This window comes from Vanacampus margaritifer, chromosome 16 (genome assembly GCF_051991255.1).
Source record: "Vanacampus margaritifer isolate UIUO_Vmar chromosome 16, RoL_Vmar_1.0, whole genome shotgun sequence".
Classification (NCBI taxonomy): domain Eukaryota; kingdom Metazoa; phylum Chordata; class Actinopteri; order Syngnathiformes; family Syngnathidae; genus Vanacampus; species Vanacampus margaritifer.
The window spans coordinates 14,988,437-15,013,068 of NC_135447.1; the positions used below are offsets into that span (position 1 = coordinate 14,988,437).

Sequence of the window (24,632 nt, forward strand, 5' to 3'; positions counted from 1 at the left end):
TTATTTGCACATTCGATATCAATCTTTCTCTAGAATTCTGTGCATGCAGGGTGATTAGATTGAATTAATAATCCACCATTATCCATCCATCCATCCATTTACTACCACTTTTCCGGGGTCGGGTCACGGGGGAAGGAGCTTTAGGAGGTGAAGCCCAGACTTCCCTCTCCCCAGCCACTTCAACCAGCTTCTCCGGCGGGATCCCAAGGCGTTCCGGGCCAGCCGAGAGACATAGTCTCTCCAGCGTGTCCTGGGTCGTCCTCGTGTCTTCCCGCCGGTGTGACATGCTCGGAACATCTCTCCAGGGAGGCATCCGAACCAGATGCCCGAGCCACCTCAACTGGCTCCTCTTAACGTGGAGGAGTAGCGGCTTGACTCCAAGTCCCTCCCGGATGATTGAGCTTCTCACCCTATCTCGAATGCTACGTTCAGACCAACAGTCGAAGAGGCGGCGCGATTGCATTGTAGTCAATGGATTTTGCGCTGGGGTGGGGGTGCGATGTTGTGCCTGGCTGCGCGTTTGGGCCATTTCCGGCTATCATTTCGCTCCTTCGCCCATTTCGCCGGCGTTGGGTGAAATGAACTGACAATGACAGCCAATCGGTGTCGAGATAGTCCACGTCACCAAATACCTCACAGACAAAACACAGGAAGTGGTTGCAGAACGTGTAGCATAGCAATGGAGGATAGCTTCATTGAGCTGTACAACACGGCGAGCTACGTGTGCCGTGACTGGGCCAAAAAGGAGATTGCTTGGAGGAAAAAGCGCGGAGGTCGCCTTATCTGTTGAGTTTGTTTGTTTAATTGTCGAAGTGTGAAGCAAGCTAGCAATGCTACAATAAAGTTAGCACCACCTACCGAAGCGGAAATCTCTCCTCTTCCTCCGTTGCAGCGCAATGCGAAACAAATCCCATTTGAGAACCCCGCGAACCAGCGTAGCATTGCGATATTTTCGGCTCAGTCTGAACGTAGCATAAGGGAGAGCCGGGACACCCTGCGGAGGAAACTCATTTCGGCCACTTCTATCCGGGAACTTGTTCTTTTGTGTTCATAGGTGAGGGTAGGAACGTAGATCAACCGGTAAATCGAGAGCTTTGCCTTTTGGCTCAGCTCCTTCTTCACCACAACGGATTGATACTGAGTCCGCATCACTGCTGACGCTGCACCAATCCACCTGTCGATCTCCCGCTTCATCCTGCCCTCACTCGTGAACAAAACCCCAAGATACTTGAACTCCTCCACTTGGGGCAGGATCTCATCCCCGACCCGGAGAGGGCACTCCACCCTTTTCCAACTGAGGACTATGGTCTTGGATTTGGAGGTGCTGACCTTCATCCCAACCGCTTCACACTCGGCTGCGAACCGCTCAAGTGAGAGATGGAGATCACGGCTTGAAGAAGCCAACAGCACCACATCATCTGCAAAAAGCAGAGATGAAATGCTGAGGCCACCAAACCGGACCCCCTCAACGCTTCGGCTGCGCCTAGAAATTCTGTCCATAAAAGTTATGAACAGAATCGGTGACAAAGGGCAGCTTTGGATGAGTCCAACCCTCACTGGGAACAAATCCGACTTACTGCCGGAAATGCGGACCAAACTCTGACACCGGTCGTACAGGGACCGAACAGCCCGTGTCAGGGGGCTCGGTACACCGTATTCCCGAAGCACCCCCCACAGGACTGCCCAAGGGACATGGTCGAACGCCTTCTCCAAATCCACAATACACATGTAGACTATTTGGGCGAACTCCCATGCACCCTCGAAGACCCTGCCGAGGGTGTAGAGCTGGTCTACTGTACCACGGCCGGGACGAAACCCACACTCCACCCTCCTCTCCAGCACCCCTGAATAGACCTTACCAGGGAGGCTGAGGAGTGTGATGCCTCTAAAGTTGGAGCCAGCCTTTAGGAATTCTGGGCGGATCTCATCCGATCTCAGGAGCTTTCCAACCACCTTAATGACTTCGACCCCAGAGATAAAAGAGCCCACCTCAGAGTCTCCAGTCTCTGCTTCCTCAAAGGAAGATGTTTCGGTGAAATTGAGGAGGTCTTCGAAGTATTTTCCCCACCGACTCACAACGTCCCGAGTCGAGGTCAGCAGCACCACTCCACTATACACAGTGTTAATGGTGGCCTGCTTTCCTCTCCTGAGACGCCGGATGGTGGACCAGAATTTCCTCGAAGCCGTCCGGAAGTCGTTTTCCATGTCCTCACCGAACTCTTCCCATGTTAGAGTTTTTGCCTCAGCGACCACCGGAGCTGCATTCCACTTGACCACCCGGTACCTGTCAGCTGCCTCCAGAGTCCCACAGGCCAAGAAGGCCCAATAGGACTCCTTCTTCAGCTTGACGGCATCCCTTACCGCTTGTGTCCACCAGCGGGTTTGAGGATTGTCGCCACGACAGGCACCGACCACCTTACAGCCACAGCTCCGATCAGCCGACTCAACAATAGAGGCACAGAACATGGCCCACTCAGACTCAAATATCCCCTGCCAACCCTGGGACAAGAGAGAAGTTCTGCCGGAGGTGGGTGTTGAAACTTCTGACGGTATTCTGCTAGACGTTCCCAGCAAACCCTCACAGTGCGTTTGGGTCTGCCAGGTCTGACCAGCATCTTCCCCCGCCATCATAGTCAACACACAACCAGGTGGTGATCAGTTGACAGATCCGCCCCTCTCTTCACCCGAGTGTCCAAAACATGCAGCCGCAAATCCGATAACACGACTACAAAGTTGATCATTGAACTGTGGTCTAGGGCAGAGGTCCCCAACCCTGGTCCCCAGGGACCGGTATCCAGCCTGTTTTCCATGCCTCCCACAGCCAACAGAGGTGATTCATATCATCATCTCTGGAGAAGGCTGATAACTATCTCCACCTGTGTTGGCTGTGGGAGACATGGAAAACAGGCTGGATACCCTGAGGACCAGGGTTGGGGACCTCTGGTCTAGGGTGTCCTGATGCCAAGTGCACATATGGACACCCCTATGTTTGAACATGGTGTTCGTTATGGACAATCCGTGACGAGCACAGAAGTCCAATAACAGAACACCACTCGGGTTCTGATCGTGGGGGGGTGTTCCTCCCAATCATGCCCTCCAGGTCTCACTGACATTGCCCACGTGAGTGTTGAAGTCGCCCAGCACACCCTCCAAGGACTCCAAAAAGGGTGGGTACTGCTGTTTGGTGCATATGCACAATCAGCAGTCAGGACCGTCCCCCCCACCCGAAGGCGGAGGGAGGCTACCCTCTCGTCTACTGGGGTGAACCCCAACGTACAGGCGCCAAGCCGGGGGGCAATAAGTATGCCCACACCTGCTCTGCGCCTCTCACTGTGGGCAACTCCAGACTGGAAGAGAGTGTAGCCCCTTTCGAGAGGATTGGTACCAGAGACCAAGCCGTGTGTGCAGGAGAGTCCGACTATATCTAGTCAGAATTTCTCTGCCTCGCACACCAGCTCGGGCTCCTTCCCCACCAGAGAGGTGACATTCCATGTCCCAAGAACTCGCTTCTGTAGCCGGGGATTGGACCGCCAAAGTTCCCACCTTTGGCCACCACCCAGCTCGCTACGCACCCGACCTCTTTGGCTCCTCCTACAGGTGGTGACCCCATAGGAAGGGGGACCCACGTTGCCTTTTCGGGCTGTGCCTGGCCAGGCCCCATGTGTGAAGGCCTGGCCACAAAACGATCTCCTTCTAGCCCCGCCTCCAGGCCTGGCTCCAGAGGGGGCCCAGGTGACCCACGTTCTGGCAAGAGAAACCAAGATCCATTTTTGTTTTTCATCATAAGGGGTCTGTCTGAGCCATGCTTTGTCTGGTCCCTCACCTAGGACCTGTTTGCCATGGGTGAGCCTGCCAGGGGCATAAAGCACCAGACCACAACTCCTAGGATCATTAGGACACGCAAACCCCTCCACCACGATAAGGTGATGACTCACGGAGGAGATTATCCATCATTATCATTATTTTTTTTAAGAAGCAAGGAAGTGCACGAGTATTTTGTTTTTAAAAAGAATAATTATCCATCATTTTTCTTTTTAAAAACAAAATACTCCCGCACTTCCTTGCTTCTTCTCTTCTTGATGAAAAGAGAAAAAATCTCTTCTTCACTGTTTAGTCACGTCCTCTTGATCTTCATTTTATTTTTTTTTTGCTGGAGCAAGCAGCAGATGGGGGAAGTCAAAAGACAGCGACAACTCTCAGAGGAGCTAAATATAGCTATAAAGATAATTGAAATTTGAAATGGTAACCAATCATCTCAAATTTTATCACAGTATAAACGGCTTCATCTATCTATTAGGCTGGTTGCCCAGTATCTTTATAAATCTATATTTTTGGTTTGATGACCCTTTGGTCAGTTATTTGCTGGCAATAGCAATAATTAGGGATCCATTCCATTTGAAGACACTTTAATGCAAAAATAAATGTCTACATTTGACACTGAGCAGGACAGTGTTGTTCAAATTTTTTTTTAATGAGTTAAACAATCGCCAAATATCGATGGTATTTGTTGACATCATGGGATTGCGAGTCGGCTCCATCTGGTGTGGCGACTTTTCACTGTACTCAACCGCCTTCCCATTGTGTTTACACCGAATGTTATTCACGTATGCTCTAATGTATAGTGACCATATTCCCATTTCCATAAAAAGAGGACAGTTGCCCCGGCCTTGAAATTGTGGTACCAATTGCAGTTACACAGTGTACTTCACCTCCTATTAGTCACGCAATGCCAACCGGACATTTTCATGTATTTATAAAAAAGCCGGACGCCCAAACAGGACATAAGAAAATGGTCTGTCCTCCCAAAAGAGGTCACGTTTTGTCACCCTATTTAATGTAACACGGACATTCTTGCATCTTCTGTAATTTCGGGCTTGTGCATTTCTCATTTGTGAATTAGAGGCGAAGAATCTTTTGTTATTTTGAAATCAAGTTAGCTAGTTCTCTGACCGCGCTATTTACTAGCGCTAGCATGTCTATTACAACAACAACATTGTTGACTCATCACTTCTTATTTTCGTACACTTTGACTACAATTTCAACTTTTGGGCTTCTGGGAAAGGAAAATAGTTACCTTAAGGAGGGTATTTGGAGAAATCTCAAAATCAAAACTTTTGACCACTTAGATCAATTTTTAGCCTGAGCTAGCCATGGCTAGCAGGGTCTATAGCCTATATCACGATCGGATTAAAGTAAAAAGCATTTTACCCAATTTACAATAACACTTAATTAAAATGGTCAGAACACACTTTGTCGGTTGAGAATCCTCTTGATTTATCCTTGCAATTTTCTATGTTCAACATTTGACATTCCGTGCATCCATAAAGGGCACACAATGTGTGGCACATGACATCATGCGAGTACTATCTATCTATCTATCTATCTATCTATCTATCTATCTATCTATCTATCTATCTAGCTAGCTATGTAAGACGGTAAAGTTACCAAATGTGAGAAAATGTCAACAAGAATTCTAACTTAGTTCATTTTAATTCATAATGACTGAAAAAGTTTTAAATATGTTTAGTATGGTATTGGATTTTAAATAAAAAAAGAATACATCTAATGGTGGCCTAAAGCTTTAGCACAGTTTTGCATAAATCCCATTTTGTGCTGCAGATGATAATATGTCATGGCAGGCTGCTGCTTTAACTGCTATTGTTAGAACATTAGTGTTCTTTAAAAATTGTTATGGCAGCGTTCCATCTCTAATAGTAATGCTTGTAATATGCAGTATTTTTATATCATCAAATGACAGCAGTGTCATTTTCATGGCCATTATTTGTGGTGCACTATAATGGATAACACCTTCCTGTTATTTAATCTATTCGTCGTAACCTTTATGAATATTATTTCCAGGCCCCGCTCGACGGCGCAGTCTGGGAAAGGTAATTGGAATCTATATTGTGTCCTGTGTGAGTTCTATTACACTGGTCAGTACAAACCTCTTCCCAAGGACTTTAATCATACACACAACCTTAACGAGTGATTTCTGGAGTAAGTAACAAGCATTTCCTTTTTCCCATTGGGGAGCCGCTATGAAATTTTTCTTACCCATGATTTTTAAGAGAGCTGCGAGCAGGGGAGGTTTCAAGTCTGTGAAGGTGGCCTAGGCCAGGGTACGTGTCTAGAATGGAGAAGAGACACTAATTGCTTAGCTAGAAATAGCCTAAGGTCGTGTGTGTGTCTGTCTGTGTGTGTGTGTTGGAGGAGGATTGCCCGATCCTGTTAAATCACCACCCTGACCTATGCCCTCGCTGTGGCCACTCAGAGTGATTCTATTGCACATGGATGCACACGGCCAGTGCTAATACATACTGTATGAATGCTGGCGCGCGCGCTCACACACACACACACACACACACACACACACGCACACACACACACACACACACACACACACACACACACACACACACACACACACACACCATGTATCACTGACATGACTGTGGTAATACGATGAGATGACCCCAATCATCAGAGGGAGCAAAAAAGCGAAACTGGCCCCTGTTCCTTAGCCAAGGCTACGCTTTATCGCAGGCCTCCATTGTGCACTTGTGATGACACGGCATTGGAGGCTGATCACCTGTAATAGAGTCGTCCCCAAGTGCCAATTACGAGTACAAATCACATTGTACAAAACAACACAGCTGCGTAACCTCCATCTTGCCACACCATGAAAGTTACAATGTCTCTGCTTGAATCAGCAAAGATAACCAGAGTGGCGACAGAAAAAGGTGCCTGGTTATCATGTTCTAATACGGAGGTCTGACAAAGCACAACTACGTGTACTGTAACAAATTGTGCTCATGATTGGACACCGAGAGCAAAGTGGTTGCCAAAACAACTTTAACAGCACAACATGGCCAATGACTCCGGCGACTTACATGCAGCAATTTGGGTGGGTGTGTCCAGACCCGTTGCCAAAGCCCAAGCTTAACTCGTTCACTGCCATTGACGACTATAGACGTCAAAAATTCATGTGAACTTTTTCTATTAGTTTAACATTTTTTTCATTTAATTTATTTTTTTATGAAAACCTAGAAAAAAAATTATTGTACATTTATAACAAATATAAAATTTTTGATTAATCGTGAGTCAACTATTGAAGTCATGAGATTAATTACGAATACAAATTTTAATCGTCTGACGCCCCTTATTTTTAATAATTGTTTTAAAATTAGGGGTGTCAGGCGATTATTTTTTAAAAATTGTAATTAATCACATGACTTCACTAGTTAACTAACGATTAATCACAAATTTCATATCTATTCTGAATGTACAATAAAAAAATCTAGGTTTTCATACTCTTGTTAGCAAAAGTGGAAAAAAATGTTAAACTAACAGAAAAAGTTCAAATGCATTTTTGACGTCTATAGCCGTCAATGGCAGTGAATGAGTTAAGGGGGGCACATGAAATGCATGGGGGAGGGCACAATTATTATGAATACCGTACAGACAGCATTAGCTTGCCCCATATATTTGGATAAATTCACTGCCGTGCATCCATCCGTTGAATGGCGCCCACTAACAAGTATTATCATAAACCAGGGGGGCTCAAGTTCGGTCCTCGAGAGCCCCTATCCAGCCTGTTTTCCATATTTCCCTCCTGCAGCACAGCTGAATCTAATGATCAGCTAATCAGCAAGCTTTGCAGAAGCCTGATAACGATCCTGATCATGAATCAGGTGTGTTAGTGGAGAGAAACATGGAAAACAGGCTGGAATGGGGGTCTTGAGGACTGAACTTGAGCACCCCTGTCATAGACAGTAGGGATTTTCAATACCATTTTTTTAGACCGATACTCAAATTTTCAGTACTCACAGATACCGATACCAAGTGCCGATACCATTAGTACGTATGATACATAACATTTCCAGAAACAATGACAGATAATTTTTAAAAAATGTGGTTATACAAGTGAAGCTATTTGTAAAGATGCCTCGTTCACTTTCTCCTTGGAGATGTATCATCAAGCCACAACTCATTGGATTAACGAGGAACCATTACCTTTGATTGTATTATCCCAATCTATCTTACTAATTATTTGCCGATTTAATGGCGAATACAATTGCCACATCCAATATGGCGGATGTGCTGTCTGCAGCAGAATTAAAAAGAAAAAAAGGAAAGTAAAATCCAACACTAATTTTCGATGCCCAAACGATATGTGGCTCCCGTGGTTTCTTTGTTTGAGTGGCTTTTTAGTTGCCGAAACAAATGTAGTATGTCCCTCCTCACTCGCCGTACAGCGTCCTTGGAACTCCTTATTTACAACTACGTACATTTTATACAAATATGTCTTGCCACAATACACAATACCAAACAAAAAAACTTGCAGCTTCACTTTGAAAAATGTGCATGACTGTCGCAGGCCGACATGTATTCGTCACGTATAAGCTAGCGTACCTAACATTATTTTCAGTAAGGCCGCGATGGCTATTGCAGATAAGACTGGCCATAAATAAATAAATAAATCACACCTCTGTTTCTTCATATTTTTTATGTCTTGGCGATAAACAACTCAACAATAGTATTTTAAAACACAAAATTAGCTACTATGAAAAATATAATAATAAAATTGTTTATATTTAGAGATCCATGCTTCAAATGGGGGGGGGGGGGCATAGACGCCTATGGCCCGCCCATGGCGACAGGTGTGTGTGTGTGTCTCTCTCTTTTTGACCTTGGAGTGGCGAAGAAAAATACATGTGCCTGCCTGCTGTTCTGATGCTGTTTGACCGCTAAATATTCTCCATGGGGACGTACTGTAGACCATTTCATACTGTTTGTAAACAGGCAACAGGATACTTCCAATTAGCAAGAAAGGGTTTGACTAACTTTACAGAAACTCTGTCAAAATCTTGTGCTTGAAGTTGCACTGTCACAAAAAGGTGTAATTATTAAAAAAAAACAAAAAAAAACTAATGACATATAATCAAGCTGAAACTGTGTTCCACTTCTGAAGGGTCAGATTGGAAACCAAACTCAGCTAAAGCAAACAAAATTAATAGATTGGAAGTCAAACAGCATCAGATAGTAAGCTAGTATGCTATCTTAGAGGCTACATCTGCCAGGTTTAGGCATTTATTTATTAATATTTTTTAAGATCTCCTGAACAATTAGTAAGTGCCTGAAAGATAATTCATTATCAACTATTTCTGATTTTACACCACATATTTTATTGAATCCATATACAGTACCTGTTGCAGTGTTAGCATGGATTGCTATTAGCTAACGACATTATGAAATGGCACACAATTGTTTCTTTATCAAAATTGTTCATTTTGGGGCGATATTTGTGTTTGCAGGGATCCAAAACCAAGGGATTCCATCTAGGGGATGTTAAGTGGGTTGTAATCCTATATTATTATTCTTGCTGCAATTACTCATGATCATTTTATTTTATATTTTTGGCCTGAATGATTTTGTGTGATCCACACCAGGCCTGTTTGAGCTCCTCACAGAAAAATGCACTGGTTAAAGACAGGTTTTCCGCATCTATTTTTAGATATGACTTAGCGTATCGCCTCTTTTTTGATTTGACGATTTGCATGCAGTACTTCCCGCCGGTGCATCTTTGACCCCCAGAAAGCATTGAAAGGTAGCTTGTTTTCTTTTCTAATCGACATATCTCATGTAGTTTTGAGGTATTTGTGGTCCTACAAACAATGTTAAATACAATTTGTATGATGCAAAAAAGTATAATATGGTGCCCAAGTTTTTTGCTTATTACTAATTTTCCAAGATGGCGTCTTCGTTTTTTTAGCTATCTGAGGGAAAGCTAGCGAGCTGACAGAGCGTTTGTGCTCCAATCATCTGACGTGTCCTTTTCTCAAAAACTGATCATTCCAATTGCTATTCTATTGTTTTGTGTTTGAAACATGGGTTGTTAATATATCAGAACTTAAATATTGACATTTAAACACATTTGTCTTCCTTTTTCAAGCTTTTTTCAGTGACATTGTTCTTGTTGATAAAAGCAAAAACACATACAATGTTTTTTTGTCACGTACCTACTAGCTGCTCTCTTTCTGCTTGCATGCACACCCTGCGTTTGTCATCAAATCTCGGATCAGGACCAAGCCTATATACATTCAAGTTATGCCTCATACTGTACACTGTTAGAATTTATAATAGCTATAGTTGGAGTGAGGTCATCTGGCGAGCCTGATTTGATTCATGAAAATAGTACAAAAAGAGCACTGAAGAGGCTGTTAGCCGCGCTAACATGCTCACCGCCATTCTGGCTAGCATTAGCAGTACTGGACACAGCTGTGTCTCATTAGTAAATGAGGGGAAAAAGAGCTGACAGGGCACAAACGAACCGAACCAAAATAGTTGGACTGGACCATGAAAGGGTGGGGGGTGGGTGGGGGGTTAGTTATCACTTTAATACTGTTGTTATGACCGAGCAAGATTGAACGACTTGACTGGACTTGCTTACTTGCCACAGAAACACAGATCACCTGAGACAGACAGAGGCATGTTCTTCCTGAAAACTTGTCACCAACAGCAGTATGAGAATTATGACACAGGTTTATATGTAACTAGACAAAGTGCAATTTCTACAGAAATTCCGTGGGAATGCTGAAAAGCTGAATGCTAAGATTTGAATGCATGTGCTTGTGAAGTAAATTGAAAGATAAATGATGTGAATTTTTTTATTGTAGTATTATTGTAGTTAAATAACAAATGGATAAAAAGAAAACTTGAATTGCAATCTGTTTAAGTTTGGGATTTAATCATTTCAGTAAAATTATAATCCATTTCCTGATATGAGTCAGCTGGTATAGCATAACAGCCATGGATATATTTGCAATGTACAGTCGAAGGTGAGATTTGAACCTGCAACCTCCTGGTTACTGGACAATGAACTTTACCAACTTTACCACTGAGCAGGATCAGACAGCTGGCAATGATGATCAGTTGTATGTATGGAAGTGGGCGTGGAAAGTAGGAAATCAATGTCAGTCCCATTGAAAATGAATGAGGAAAAGTTGATATTTAACGTAAATCGTGCAAATACTGTAAGTAATGTGAAATCGGACCATATATACCCCGGGAGGTGTGAATTTTTGATGCAAGTTGAAAGTATTATCTGAGAGTTTCATGGCAAAAAAGTGCTTCAGAATTCCCACAACAATAAAAAAATATATTTCCCCAAGTTGCTACCCCTCGTCTCTCCAACCAGGCGTCCTGCGACTGAGCACTTGCCAGCTCCCAAGCCATCGCATGGTTGCCACATGATTTTTTTTTTCTCTTCCACCTCCGTCGATTTGCCCTCACATGACACAAGCGTCTCGCGGGTCTCTTTCACACACACCATGTTCCCGCCAGTGAATGAAATGTCACATCCACTGATGAGCATCACCTCACTGATCCATGAAATTCACCAGACTAAGTCGTCCCTGCCCCCGGAGTCAGAGGAGGGGGGGGGGGGATCTGGAAATAACGGGATGCACTTGGGCTGACTGTAATCTCGGCATGTCGCTCCACGCGTCTCCCCGGAGCACTGAGCGGAAGGTCATTCATCAAAAGTCACATTTTAGTCATTGCAAAAGTGTGGAGGGGAAGTAAGGGTCGATAAAGTGGCCAACTTTGACACAACAGGCAAAGAGGTCCGCCCTTAACACCTCACTTCGTATCGACCAATTGTGTGGAGATGAGAGAGGTGGAAGCTTGTTAGCAGCTTCTCAGCCGCGACAAATGGGAGAGCAGCAGTCCGGCTGACGGGGGGAAGCATGATTGGATGACTTCTGGACTCGCTGGCTCCAGAATGATCCGCGCAAGTTGTTCGAGGTAACACACGGTTAAGCGCCACCAGCACGTAATTCCCGTTTCCTTTTCATCTGACGTGGCACAGTGACTGTGCGTTTAAAGTTCAGACTGTCAGCTTTGATTTGATGTTCTCAGTCTGCTACAGGCAGCTACTCAATTACCCCCCCCCCCTCCCCATTCGCTCACATTTCATTATCGTCATAGATACTCCAGTGAGAAACACTCAATAAAAGAGTTTTTAATACGTCACTGTGTGCAAAAGAAACGGCTTCCGTGCTTCTAGATAGCGTTGTCTATGTGATTTTGCTCATAACATTTGTATGGTTAGACAAAAAACAGTGTTGAGCCCTTTCCACACTGCACTTAGTTGGGCATCGTCATCAAACCCATTCATTGTGTATGTGGTGGGGGACCTGGACCATGGAATGGAGCGTTACTAGGCAACACTAAACGCTTCTGCCGCAACAGTAAATATTATATTCAAAAATGATGGCGCCCCCTATTGGAGAGGAGCTCACAGGGTGATATGTTATATACAAGTAAAGGCATGATAAGACTTTTTTTTATGGTTTTCATTTTGCCATAACAAAAAGGACAGAAGAAGAAAAGAAAGTGCAAAATAATGAACAAAGTATAAATCTAACTTTCCAACGCCATCTATCAAATACTTCCCAGCTCAAATGAAAATCAGAAACATAAAGAAGACGCCTACTTTGTATAAACTTTGTACATTCCTATTTTCTTGTCATTCATTTATACTGGATTAATGGAATATTTTTCATTAATTGTAACTGAATATGTAAGATGTAAACATGGCAATTACTTTTTCTCTGCTGATCCGTGTTCTCCTCGTCTTACTTCTTAAAATTATTCAATCCCAAAAGCGTGTAAAAAAAAATTTTTTAAATACGTCTTCCTTCCCTACCAAAAATGTATACAAATGTTTTTTGTTTTTATGCATGAGCATACAAAAGGCTTAGATGCAGCTACTGACAAGGAGGCTGAAGAGGTGGCTTAAAGCAATGGTAGTTATTGGGGGGGAAAACGGCCAGCAGGTGGCAGCACAGTATAAAAGATCAGCCAGTTGCAAAAAGCTCTGTTTGTCAGTGTTTTTGTTCATGTTCAATATTTTGAGGAATTAAAAGTCAATTGCTCACAGAAATGTAGCTTGCTTGCATTTTAATAATAATAATAAAAATGATAAAAAGTAAAATAAATGATAAAATAAAAAAAGTCCAGCACTTAAATGCCTTCAAGGACATGTTTATTAAACAGCTTATGTGATTTGCAACAGGTTGTAGGTTTTTTGTTTGCCATCAGCTTTTGCACCAACTATAATGTAGCTTCCGCACACTAACTCCCAAATAGCTGCTAATTTGCACGCTAACTGTTAGCTCGTGGGCTAACTATTCACCCAAACGCTAACCCCAGGAACTCCCAAATAGCCGCTAAAAAACGTCTATTAGGTTAGCCCGCGAGCTAACCTAATAGCCGTTAATTTGCGAGCTAGCCGGATAGCCCGCGAGCTAACCATTCACTCGCACGCTAACTCCCATTTAGCTGCTAATTAGCAGCTAACCGTTCACCCACACGCCAAACCTGGGATAATTCCCAAATAGCCGCTAAAAAAACGGTAGCCTGCGAGCTAACGGCTAGCTCGCGGGCTGATAGCCACTAATTGCTGCTTATTGGCTGCTCGCACTGCACGAGCAACCAATCAGATGCAGGTGCGATGGGATTTTTAATATATCGGCCATTCAAAACAAAAAAAGAGGCCATTGCCGATATTCATAAAATGCTGAATATCGGCGCGATTATCAGTCCATCCCTACTCACAATGGAGACTTAACATGCAAAGTCTGATTGATTAAACATGTACATAATGTGAATTCGCCACCATTTACTATTAAGACGGCGATTCGAGATCCAAAACTGCTGACGTGACATGCCAGACATTGACCCAGTGTGCTATAAAGCTTCATTCCCATAATAATCTGTCAAGTGCTAAGAGAGCGGAAGCAAAATGTTAATGCACTGCTGCGCCACTGGAGCCGATGAAGCTCAATCTTCATGCATATGCATATCCCGCTATCCCTACCCAGAATTCCCCCCGCAACCCCACTCCAAACCTGACTGAGGTTTCTAAAAATGGCAGAAGGCTTAACGCCTGTGACAGCCGACGTCACGCTGGAGGAGAGCGACTTTGATGAGACCCGTGCTTTCCGAGGCCCCTTTTGTTAGCAGGAGAGCGAATCGCACTTTACAAGATAAATCATCCCGCTAGCAGGCGGCTTAAACTGTGTACCGCCGGATAAGGTTGCCAAGGAAACCCTTCTGGAGAACCAATGAGAGTTTTTTCCCCCCTCCCCTTCTGCCACGGCGTTCTCCTTGATCTGTGCAAACAATTAATACCTTACACGGGGAAAATTGAGCGAGCCAACTGGTGGAGGTAAACACAAATCCCCAGGTGCGTTGCAAAACACATTAAGCGAAGAGGAACATGAGGCGTTGAGGGAAAAAAAAGTGGCACAATTTGGAGACGAGGCTGCAGGACACGTTCATTCAACGACACAACAGCATTTTGTTTGTAAATCTGAATTTGCACACGTGCTAACGCGTTTTTAATGGATGTTTGGAATGCACGGCCATAAAAATACCATTACAGCCCAACATATCCATTTGCGGGGTGCCATCCTGACAAACTGCCGTGGAGCCATTAAACTCCATGAGTGACTTGGACGAGCCACAGATCAATGCTCCGGGGTCCTATCTATTACTGACATCCAATTATACCAATGGGTGTCCGCTTTGCACTGCTGCTAAGTGCTTTCGTCTCTTTATTGACAACCTGTCAACGTCCTGCGCGCGGCAGAGCTATCGGCTAATAATATGCTATCGATCCAGATGACCAGCATGCTGTTGAGTGCTACCAGACCATCGGTGGTCACAAAAGTCAGACATAACACTCGCATGAATGATTCCACACATTAAAAATCAGCAGGTTGGCATTTGTGGATCTCACTCTGCTTCAGCTATCCTTCCTGTATCCTTCTTCTGGTCTCTTGATATCTCCCTAATCCTGTCGGAATTCAGATGTATCTGGGGTTGGTGAAAGATTCTGTATTTGTAACTGTGGATGAAGGGTGATGCCTGGTTGGTGTTGGATTTCACTTTGCGTCATCTTTCCTTCCTTTGATCCTTCCTCTGGTCCCCTGACAACTTCACGACTCGGCAACGGTGGAATTCTAAAGAATCCGGTTAAGGTGAAGAGTTTCAGGTAAATTAAAGAGCACAAATTGCATGCACACACACAAGTTTGTTTTACTATCTTTGTGGGGCCATCTCATACACATAATGCATTTCCTAGCCCCTTCCCCTAACCCCAATCATAAAAAATGATTGCCTACCCCCACATTCCTTACCCTAACCTCAACCATAACCCAATTCAAACCTAAACTCTAAAACCAAGTCTCGACCCTCAAAAAGAGGTCTAAACTTGTAGGGCCCAGCAAAATGGCCCCACAGGGACGTGTGGGCCCCAGAACTCGGTGAAATCCCGAAATATTGGCCCCACCATATAACAAAAACAAGACCACACACACACACACACACACACACACACACACACACACACAAAAGAGAGCGATGATGATGACATGTTGACTCGGGAAGGCTGCCGAATGAATACTGAGCTCTCGAACAAAAAAAAAAACAGCATCTTAAATGAGAGTGCCAATTCAGCGCCACTTTGATTACAATAATTAGCCAGCGCATTAACTAACAGAGCAAATACGCTGTAATTGAAAAAAGTAAAGCCGACGCAGAAACAAACAGCCATACTTCCACTCCAGCAGGTGACAGACAAAGAATCAATAGTAGACATATTGAGCGGTTGGGCTTAACTGTGCTAGCTGGCAAACAGAAACCGTAATGCGGATGCCGAGCGGTGAGCGTTAAAAGAAGCTTGCCCCTTCATTGATTAATTAGTCGTTAAGTGGCTCACCTAGCGTCTGGGAGTGGCATTCACTGAGCCATTAGAATTAATCATAGTGGAAGAAGCGGGGGGAGGCCGACACTGGCGAGCACGCGTCTTGAGAAATTAAGCAGACAGATGCTACCGGTTCTGTGTGCAAAAATTAAACAAAGCCCTTGGGGTTGTTTTTTTTTTTTTGTGTCTGGAGGACTTTATTTATTCAAAAAATACAGCACAAAAATACACACAAAAATGGATAATTGGATTTCATACAGAGTGCAAAACTCAAAAGGAGATCTTCATACAATATTAGTACGCCGATTAAAAAAAAACTACAGTTAATAGTGTTAATATTAGTTGTTATGAAAGTTGTGAGCGTACAGAGGGACATGACGTGAAACTACGTCTACGTGGGGCCACATTCAGACTGCAAAATGCCCTCACACTCGCCAACATTTGTTTTGAGTTATCAAGCACAGCAGAGCATCACTACAGAAGCATGGAACTTCTAATGTGGAGTAAACATTTTGGAATGGAAAATAAGTTGGAACAAATTTGCAAATATGTTCAAACGTATTTGTAGGCTAAATGCTAAAAAAATATTTTTTTTCCCATAATGCCACAATGCGCATGCCCAAGTTAATAAAAAAATAACAAAAAAATTGCATTTGGCCTACATACAATAGATTTGCAAATTAAGTAAACATTGTTTTTGTGATTTTATTATGTCTGCAGTGCATGATTTTGTGGTTAGTATTTTTCCCCAAATGAGAATAATTCAATGCTCCGTGTTTACTCCACATCAGCATTTCCACTCTTCAGTTCTTCATTCATACAGTTGGGATTAAATACAATTACTTTGACAAAATACAGCCACGACTTTAATAGAAAGCGGGAGGGGGAATAGCTACGGAAGAGTTATTAAGACCAGTGAAGAGGTAGGGGAGGGTTGGCAGGATTCTCGCTTTATTCTCAGAATTCTGACTTTAAATTTAGAATACTGACTTCATCTTAGAATTCTGTCTTTAAAGTGAGAATTCTCACTTTAATCTCAGAATTAATCCTGTCAACCTTTTTTTCCTCTTACTGGCCCTAAACCTCTTCTGTAAGTATCACACCTTTTCATCACCCCCACTCCCAAAACAAAAACAAAAACACACACACAATGAAACATGTGTTGGAAAATAAATGCAAAAATGAGAAATCAGTTTAAGACAGCGAACCAGTTGTGGAAGTGTATGCACTGAGTGGACGTGACAAATGCTACACTTGACCTTGTCGGCCTGATAGCAGCAGTAGCGGAGAGAATATGATTTTGTGGACCGCGGCGGCCATTGAGGACGTGAGTACACGCAACCGACCGCAGTGGTGCGGACGTGCTACAACTGGGACAACAAGGCACAACAGAAGCCAGCAGTCAGGGCTGTGCAAAGGGGAAGGTTCGAAAAGAAGGAGCAGAGTAAGGCCCTGGAGCACAAAGTCAACAACTTCCCCATTTAAGTATTCCAACTTCCCAAACAGAATAATGGCCTCGACTTAAATATACAGTACATTGTTGCTTATGGGCTGATGAGCGGCAACTTTAATATGAAACCAAAGTGGATATAAAGCCTTTTCCTAAGATGCTTTATTAAATAAATAAAAAAGTCCAATTGATGCTCCAGAAGCCATGACAGGTTTCATATTGAGAAAGGAGAGAAGGTTAATGAAGACCCGGGCTCCTTGGAATGCAACTGCACATAAGGAGGATTACATGGACTCCAGCAGCACTGCAACAGATGATAATCAACACTGCTCTGTTATGGTCATTTGGCCGTCAAACACATTCAGAGCTAATTGCTCAGTGAACCTCGTTGTCCAGCTGCCCACTTCTCTGAAGGCTCTGGAGGAGGTAAATGCGTATGTGTGTGCGCTTGGGGGGGGTGGGGGGGGGGGGATAGAGACAGCACTAATTGTTTTTTAAGCCCCTTTGAGACGCGGTAATCCAGCCAATCACAAAGTGAGGATGCTCGAACCCCCAACTCATCACGAACCAATTGTTACCCTTCTCATACCAGATGGGACATTTCAAACTGTTAAGGGGGTGGAGAAAATATACTGGCCTACATCAGACTGGGATCTTTTGATCACAAATAGTACACAATACATTCTGTAGAGTAAATTTGACTAGTCTATTTAGACAGGAACCAAAAAGACTCAGTTTTAGAGTAACATTTACACTTGGAAATGTGTAAAATAAATAATTGGGGGGGGGGGGGGGTCACTCAAGGGTTGAGGAACGAATTCATGACCTTTAACTTGGGAGACTGCCACACTTCAACCTGAGCTGTGCCCCTCCTACTGTTTGCTTATCTCCAAGAGGAGACCAACATTTTTTGGTCTCTTGGAGTTCGGAAGATTTCAACTGACACGGGCGTTATACTAACACACAGCAGGAGCTGCGTGGCTCAGGGAGTAGATCGGCTCTTTCCCAAGGTGAAGGTCCTGAGTTCGTTCCTCAACCATTGAGTGACTTTTATTTACTCTCCCCCCCAATTCTTTATTTTACTCTCTTCCAATTGTAAATATTACTCAAAACGGAGTCTATTTAGTCCCACTCTAAATAATCAAATTTATTCTACATTATTTAGTGTAGTGGTAATTTTTCAACGCTCATAGCATCTCATTCAGTCGTAATTTAAACTAAGTTAGCCAGGAACTAGCAAAGACTTGCTTGCAAAAAATATAACAGCAGTAAATGAAAACAAATGAGCGATACATCTGTTCGTATGCTGCAATATCTTCGGGCTAGAAATGTTACAAATAGTGGTGGAGATATTAACATTTCCATTTCCTTTGTTTTGGCAACAGCTTCTAATCTTGATCTTTACACGTCTTGTCGATTCTTTGTGTCATTCACAGCTAAAAGATCCCATTCTGCAACAAAATTGGGGTGGGTACGAATCCTGTCTTGCGGAACTATTGTTCATTCTATACACACATGAAATCATACTACTGTCTGCATCTGGTCTTAACATACAGTTTCTTTAAATCAAAGGCAAGCTACACTTAAAAAAAAAAAATCCATTATCTACAATACATTTCTGTATTGACCACTCTGCTACAAGTTCATGTTTCAGCAAGAAAGTCCAGAAAGCAAAATTTGTTTCTAAATTGTGATTGATTGAAAAAAAGTCTATGTGCTCTGGCGTGACTTGAGTAAAATTAATTTCTCAGCACCACAGCAGTCGGGTCTTCATTGGAGGAGTTAAGTTCTCATTTATATGCAAGAGCAAGTCAGGCAAGCTCCGGCTTCAACTTCAGTGGCTTTTGCACCGCTCACTTCATCTCTTCCCTCCCCTTTGTCGCACGGTCCCTTTTGCAAGAGGAGGCGGCGTTAAACGATGGAGCCGTCCCTGTTCTGGGCAGGGATCATGACGGGGATGGCCCCCATGCGACTGAGGTTGGGACCCGCCATCCTGGGAGCGCTTGGCGGGGGCCGAGGGGTGTGGCTCGGAGGTCGGTCTTCTTCCGACGAGGGGATCTTGTCGTATTGGGGCTTCAGGGCGTACTCGTGCAGGTTGGAAGGCGACATGGAGCCCAGGGAGGAACGCTGGCTGCCCACTGTGAAGCTGCGCGCCGTTGAAACGCGACTCTTGGGAGGCGGCACATCCTCTCTGGGGGGGGGGAAATCGGAGTCAGCAGACATTTAAAACAAAACTCCACAAATAATGTCACCCGTTTAACTCATTCAAACCCAAAAACGTATAAATACGTTCTTTTTTAAATACTTTGTCCTTCACTCCCAACAATGTTTTTTATGCTAGCGCAAACAGAAGGCTTTGATACAGCTTCTGGCCAGAAGGTGGCAGCAGAGTATAAAAGATCAGCCAGGGCCATGTTGCAAAAAGCTCTTTTTGCCACTGTTTTCAACAAGTTTGTGAATAATGATGAAACTTAGCTATATTCTAATGCTAATTGCTGCAAAACGGAAACAGAAAAAGACTCTAATCTTTCTTTTGGTAGTTTCCATGTTTTTATAGCAACAGAACACAATATTCTGTGGGCCTTGAAAAATCAGTCAAAATCCAGTAAAACAGCCGGGAGCGAAGGGGGTTGCTTCAGTGAAAATGGCTGGGAGTGAATGAGTTAATGTCTATTAAACCAGGAGACACATTTTCCAGTATTGGTGCTCGGGATGTCAAATGTTAAATATTAAATTTGATTTTATACTGGGAAAAAAAAATCTAATGCTAATTGCTGCAAAAAGGAAACAGCTAGGAATATAATTTATTTTCCTGATTAAAGAAGAGACTCTAATCTTTCTTTTGGTAGTTTCCATGTTTTTATAGCAACAGAACACAATATTCTGTGGGCCTTGCAAAATCCGTCAAAATCCAATAAAACAGCCGGGAGCGAAGGGGGTTGCTTTAGTGAAAATGGCTGGGAGGGAACAAGTTAATTAGGGGTGTCAAAATGTGAGCGTTAATTTTGAGTTCATTTAAATTTTTCAAAATTTTGCAGTAATAAATTTAATAGTAATGCATATATATGTGGAGACTGGGTCAAGTTGTAGTTTACATTTTTTTAAATGTGCAGAATTTAACAAGTTACTTCATGTTAAAGATTAACTAGCTCTTAATATGAAAAGAAAAATGCACTGAGCAAATGAAATTATGCCATCTAGTGGCAGAAAAATGACCAACACAAATCAATATCATACTTTTTTTTTTTTTTTTACAGTGCAGTACATCTTTTTAGTTTTTGCTGAATTTTATGAATTATTATGAAATTACTGTATAAATGACTAAAAGATGCAGCCATATTTCTATTAGTTTAACATTTTTTCCACTTTTTATGTTAACAATAGTATGAACTTTAAAAAAACATTTTACTGTACATTCACATATTGAATTCACGTGATTAATTACGATGAAAAAATGTCAATCACCTGACACCACTACTTTTAATATATTGGGAAGGCGCTTCATTTAGTTAAGAAAGTCAAAGAAATGGAAGAAGAAGAACAGCTACTGTGTGACATAACTGCTGCTGCCGTATTTATAGCACTAAAAGGCGTAATAACCCAACAGGAATTCTATCTGTGGCCCACAAAATGAAGCAGGATTCTAGTTAAGATAAGCTATTTTAAACTAAGAAGAAAATAAAAGTTAGTCAAGCTCATCCATTTCGTTCATTTTTTGTCGACTATAAATCTAGCATTTTAGTCTTTATTTTAGTCCAAGAAAACGTAATTTTATTTGTTAAATTTTAGTCAACAAAAACTGTCAAGTATTAGTCTAGTTTTAGTCAGGACAATCATTTTACCCCTATAGATTTTTTGTCAGCAGATAGTGTTGAACATTTCGGATCTAAAACTATTTCACATAAAAAAAAATCTCATCTTTTTGATAGCCCGGGGAAAAATGTGCGTTCACAAAATTGTTTTTGTTGACGAAATTAACACTGGTCAGGTTTCCAGGCTTCACACCATCAATCTCTCGCCGAAAATGTGGGCATCCGTCAACGACGGGCCGACGGAGAGACACATTTTAGCAATGCTGCGAGTTTCCAAACGGTCCGAGTGAAGCAATGCACGCTCGGAGCATATTTCCAAATGCACCCAGGTTTTGGGAACCGGGATTTTAGGGCAAAGTCCGAGCTTTACTGTTCTTGGTCTCAATTTTTGTGATGTAAATATCCACACAAAAAATTCTGGAGCGACTTGTATATTGTTTTCTTCTTCATGATGCATTCTTTGACTAGTACAAAATACTCTAGCGTGAAGTTTAGTCCAAACAATATGGTACTAATGGATTTTCACTACTTGTGGCAGGGATCTGTTCTTATTCCTTGTGAATATCATGGCTGCACTGTAAATATTCACTTCCAGGCCATAAATGCAAAACCATTGAATTCAAAACAGTACAGCACTAACTGAAGGTGCCTTCTTGTGCCGTATGACATAGAAATAACTTTTTAAAAGATGTGACCATGAACAGGATAGGCCATAGAACATAGAGAGCTGCACGTCACGTGACTATTTCTCTGAATACGCCCCCCTGCGGCAGGAATGTAGCGGCACAGTGTTAATGGAATAGAATGGCAAAGAGGGCTGAAGCTAGCGTTTATCCATCAACTCTACGCCCAAAAGCATTGACAGTCACCTTGATGAAAAGGACATGATAAACATGCGCGAGGTGGACATGTTGGATTGCCCATGAAGTGTCAGGAGAGCTTCTTTTTTTTTCAACTCGGCGACATTGCAACGTGGAATTTAAATCTGATCATACAAAGACTTTACAAGTTTGTACAATTGAGATTTATTATTATTATTATGTTAGCAGTTTCACAAAAGTCGTGCAGTGTTTTTTAGGTACGTTAGCAACTTAGCAGCTGCTAATTCGGCTGCCGTCATTTATACTGTAAAAAGTCTTCTTAATGGTGTTGGTCAGTTATTAAATTCAACTGTGTAATTTCTATTAAACCGTAGTAGCACATATGAGTGAAACAAATTATTTCCCCCCACATTTTTCATGTGGTAACATTTAGCATCTGCTGATTCAGCCGCCATGTACAAGTGCAACATTGGCTCCGCATTGGTTCCCCTTTTGGTAGACTGCTCGATCATTATTTTTTTTTTTGCCTCTTCTTGTTGTGGCAGCTGGTCCACAACAGCTGTCAATCATTGTTCAAGTGTGGTGTTTGCCGTTTACTCAAAGTGGCACAGCCGTTTTCTATGCTGCCAAAATGGCTTCGCTACACTCTAAAAACAGTTGGGTCAAAAGTAAAACCCAATTATGGTTAAAAAAAATTACTGATCCACTTTATGGGTCAATTTGACCCAACTTTGAGTCAAGAAATGGGTCTTTTAGTCGAAAAACAACTCATAAATATTGGTCAGATCCTTTACTTGGGTCAAACAATTGGGTCATTTTGCCTAAACAACCCAAAAAGTTGGCTCAAATTGACCCATCAAGTGGATCTGTCCATTTTTGAGCCATAATTGTGTTACTCTTGACCCAACTGTTTTTAGAGTGTAACATTTTGGGACGCATGACATCAACGTCCGGATTTCTATGGATGGATAATTGGATAATTGAGCAATTGACAGTGACACATGAAATTTAAAATCATTTTGTTAATTCTCCTCAGACAATCAATGAATTTTGTCAAATGCCTCAACATAATGCGCTGAGTGATGAAAATGAGTTTGACACCGCTTCCATTAGGTATGCACTCGAGACAGGTTTACTTTCATAATAAGGACAACAATGAAGTTTCAAGAAGATAGGTCATTTCAAGAGCACCACGGCCCGACTCATTTAAGACAAACGACGACTCATTGATTAAATAATTAGTTGATGAGTCAGTTTGGAATGGGCCAACGTCTGCACTGCAATGGCCTTTTGGACTACGAAGCGAGCAAGCAAATACAGCAATGCCCTCTCTTCCCTCTGCAGCCACATTAACAGCTAATAAGCAGCATTAATCCAGTTAAATGCTCGACCAAACTGAGCCGGAGGGGCCCGAGCTTGTGTTGTCCATGGCGTCATGGGGTGGCGTTTCAGCAAATGTGTGCCTGTGTGTTGGAGACAGAACCAGTGGTCTAATCCTCTTTGTCCTACAGCGTGAGCAGTGTCACATTGTGGTCTTAGACAGATTCAGTCCACAGCAGAGTGATAGTAAGCCCGCTGGTTGCACAGAGCCCGAGGGCCGGATGGAGAGGTGGATGGTGCTGGGCGGGGGGGGCAACAGACATAACACGGGATCCACGGAGCAAACAAAGCTTTCAAACTGATTACCACAGCTGTTTATTTGAGGAGTGGTAAAAAAAAAAAAAAAAAAAAAAAGCTGATGGAGGAAAAAAACATTTTCATGGTGGCTGGAAGCGTGTTGGTGTGCGCTTCTACAGAGTATGTTTATGTACTGTATAGGTGTTGGCCAGAAGCCTCATTAGGAGCTGCTGTGTGCCTACTTGTGATATTGTGCAACCGGAGAGTCGCACACTGTTTGACAAATGATGCTTGTCGTGTTGCTGCGCAATTTATGTCATTTCATTTCACATATTTCATTTCATTTGACTCCATTCCAATATTTACTCGTCATTCATTCATGTTTCGCTTGTCATTTTCTCACGGAAAGCGTTTGCATCTTTAATGTTATACTAGATTGATGACATTTCTTTCAACCGCTGAGATTTATATATCCGAGCAGATATTAAGTATTGAAATTCTAGGATTTACCCCCCAGCCCCCTCCCCCATTCACATTTGCAGTTTTACAGACTACAGTGACATGTGAGATGATATATTATCTGTACTCATCAGAGAGCCAAATCCCATACATAAGTGTGGCTGCTTACCTTATCTCATTGCAGATTTCCTTCTCATACTTCTTCCTGTGTCGGGCACGGCAACAGCAGAAGAGTATGATGGCGATAATGATGAGGATCAGCAGTACACCAATTATAGCTCCTGCGATGATGCCAGCAGTATTGGGAGCTGAGCACAAAGAAGAGAAAGGGTTTAAGGGTATGAGTAAAAAAAAATAAATGTGGTGCGTCTTTTTAGACTTTCAAGTTCACAATATTGTTTTTTTATTTTTATTATTGGGCCCAAAACACTAAGTCTAAAGTCTATTCTATGTAATTTGCTCAGCAATAGCACCACAATAGAACCCCCTACAATATCCGATAGAACAAAACTATGTGGTTGAAAGTCACAATTAACGCACCCAAAAGTTGTTCATACTCATACTGTTTAACTGTATACCCAAACCCATCCATCCACCCACTCACCCATTCATCCTCAACAAAATGTATCCTCACTAGGGTCACTAGTGAGCTGGCACCTGTCCCAAGGAAGCCCAAAAGGTTACAGTGGAAAATATAAAAA

General features: G+C 42.7%; 1 protein-coding gene across 1 annotated transcript in view; it reads right to left on the minus strand.

The window, feature by feature from the left end:
- Window positions 1-15,939: 15,939 nt before the first annotated feature.
- cxadr (CXADR Ig-like cell adhesion molecule) overlaps window positions 15,940-24,632 on the minus strand; it is a 52,812-nt gene continuing 44,119 nt past the window's right edge. Inside the window, exons 6-7 of the mRNA XM_077547090.1 lie at window positions 24,101-24,239; window positions 15,940-19,413 (exon numbers count right to left, since the gene is read on the minus strand). Of these exons, the coding sequence (XP_077403216.1) occupies window positions 19,134-19,413; window positions 24,101-24,239 (419 nt within the window). The 3' untranslated portion in view covers window positions 15,940-19,133. The remainder of the gene's footprint in view (window positions 19,414-24,100; window positions 24,240-24,632) is intronic.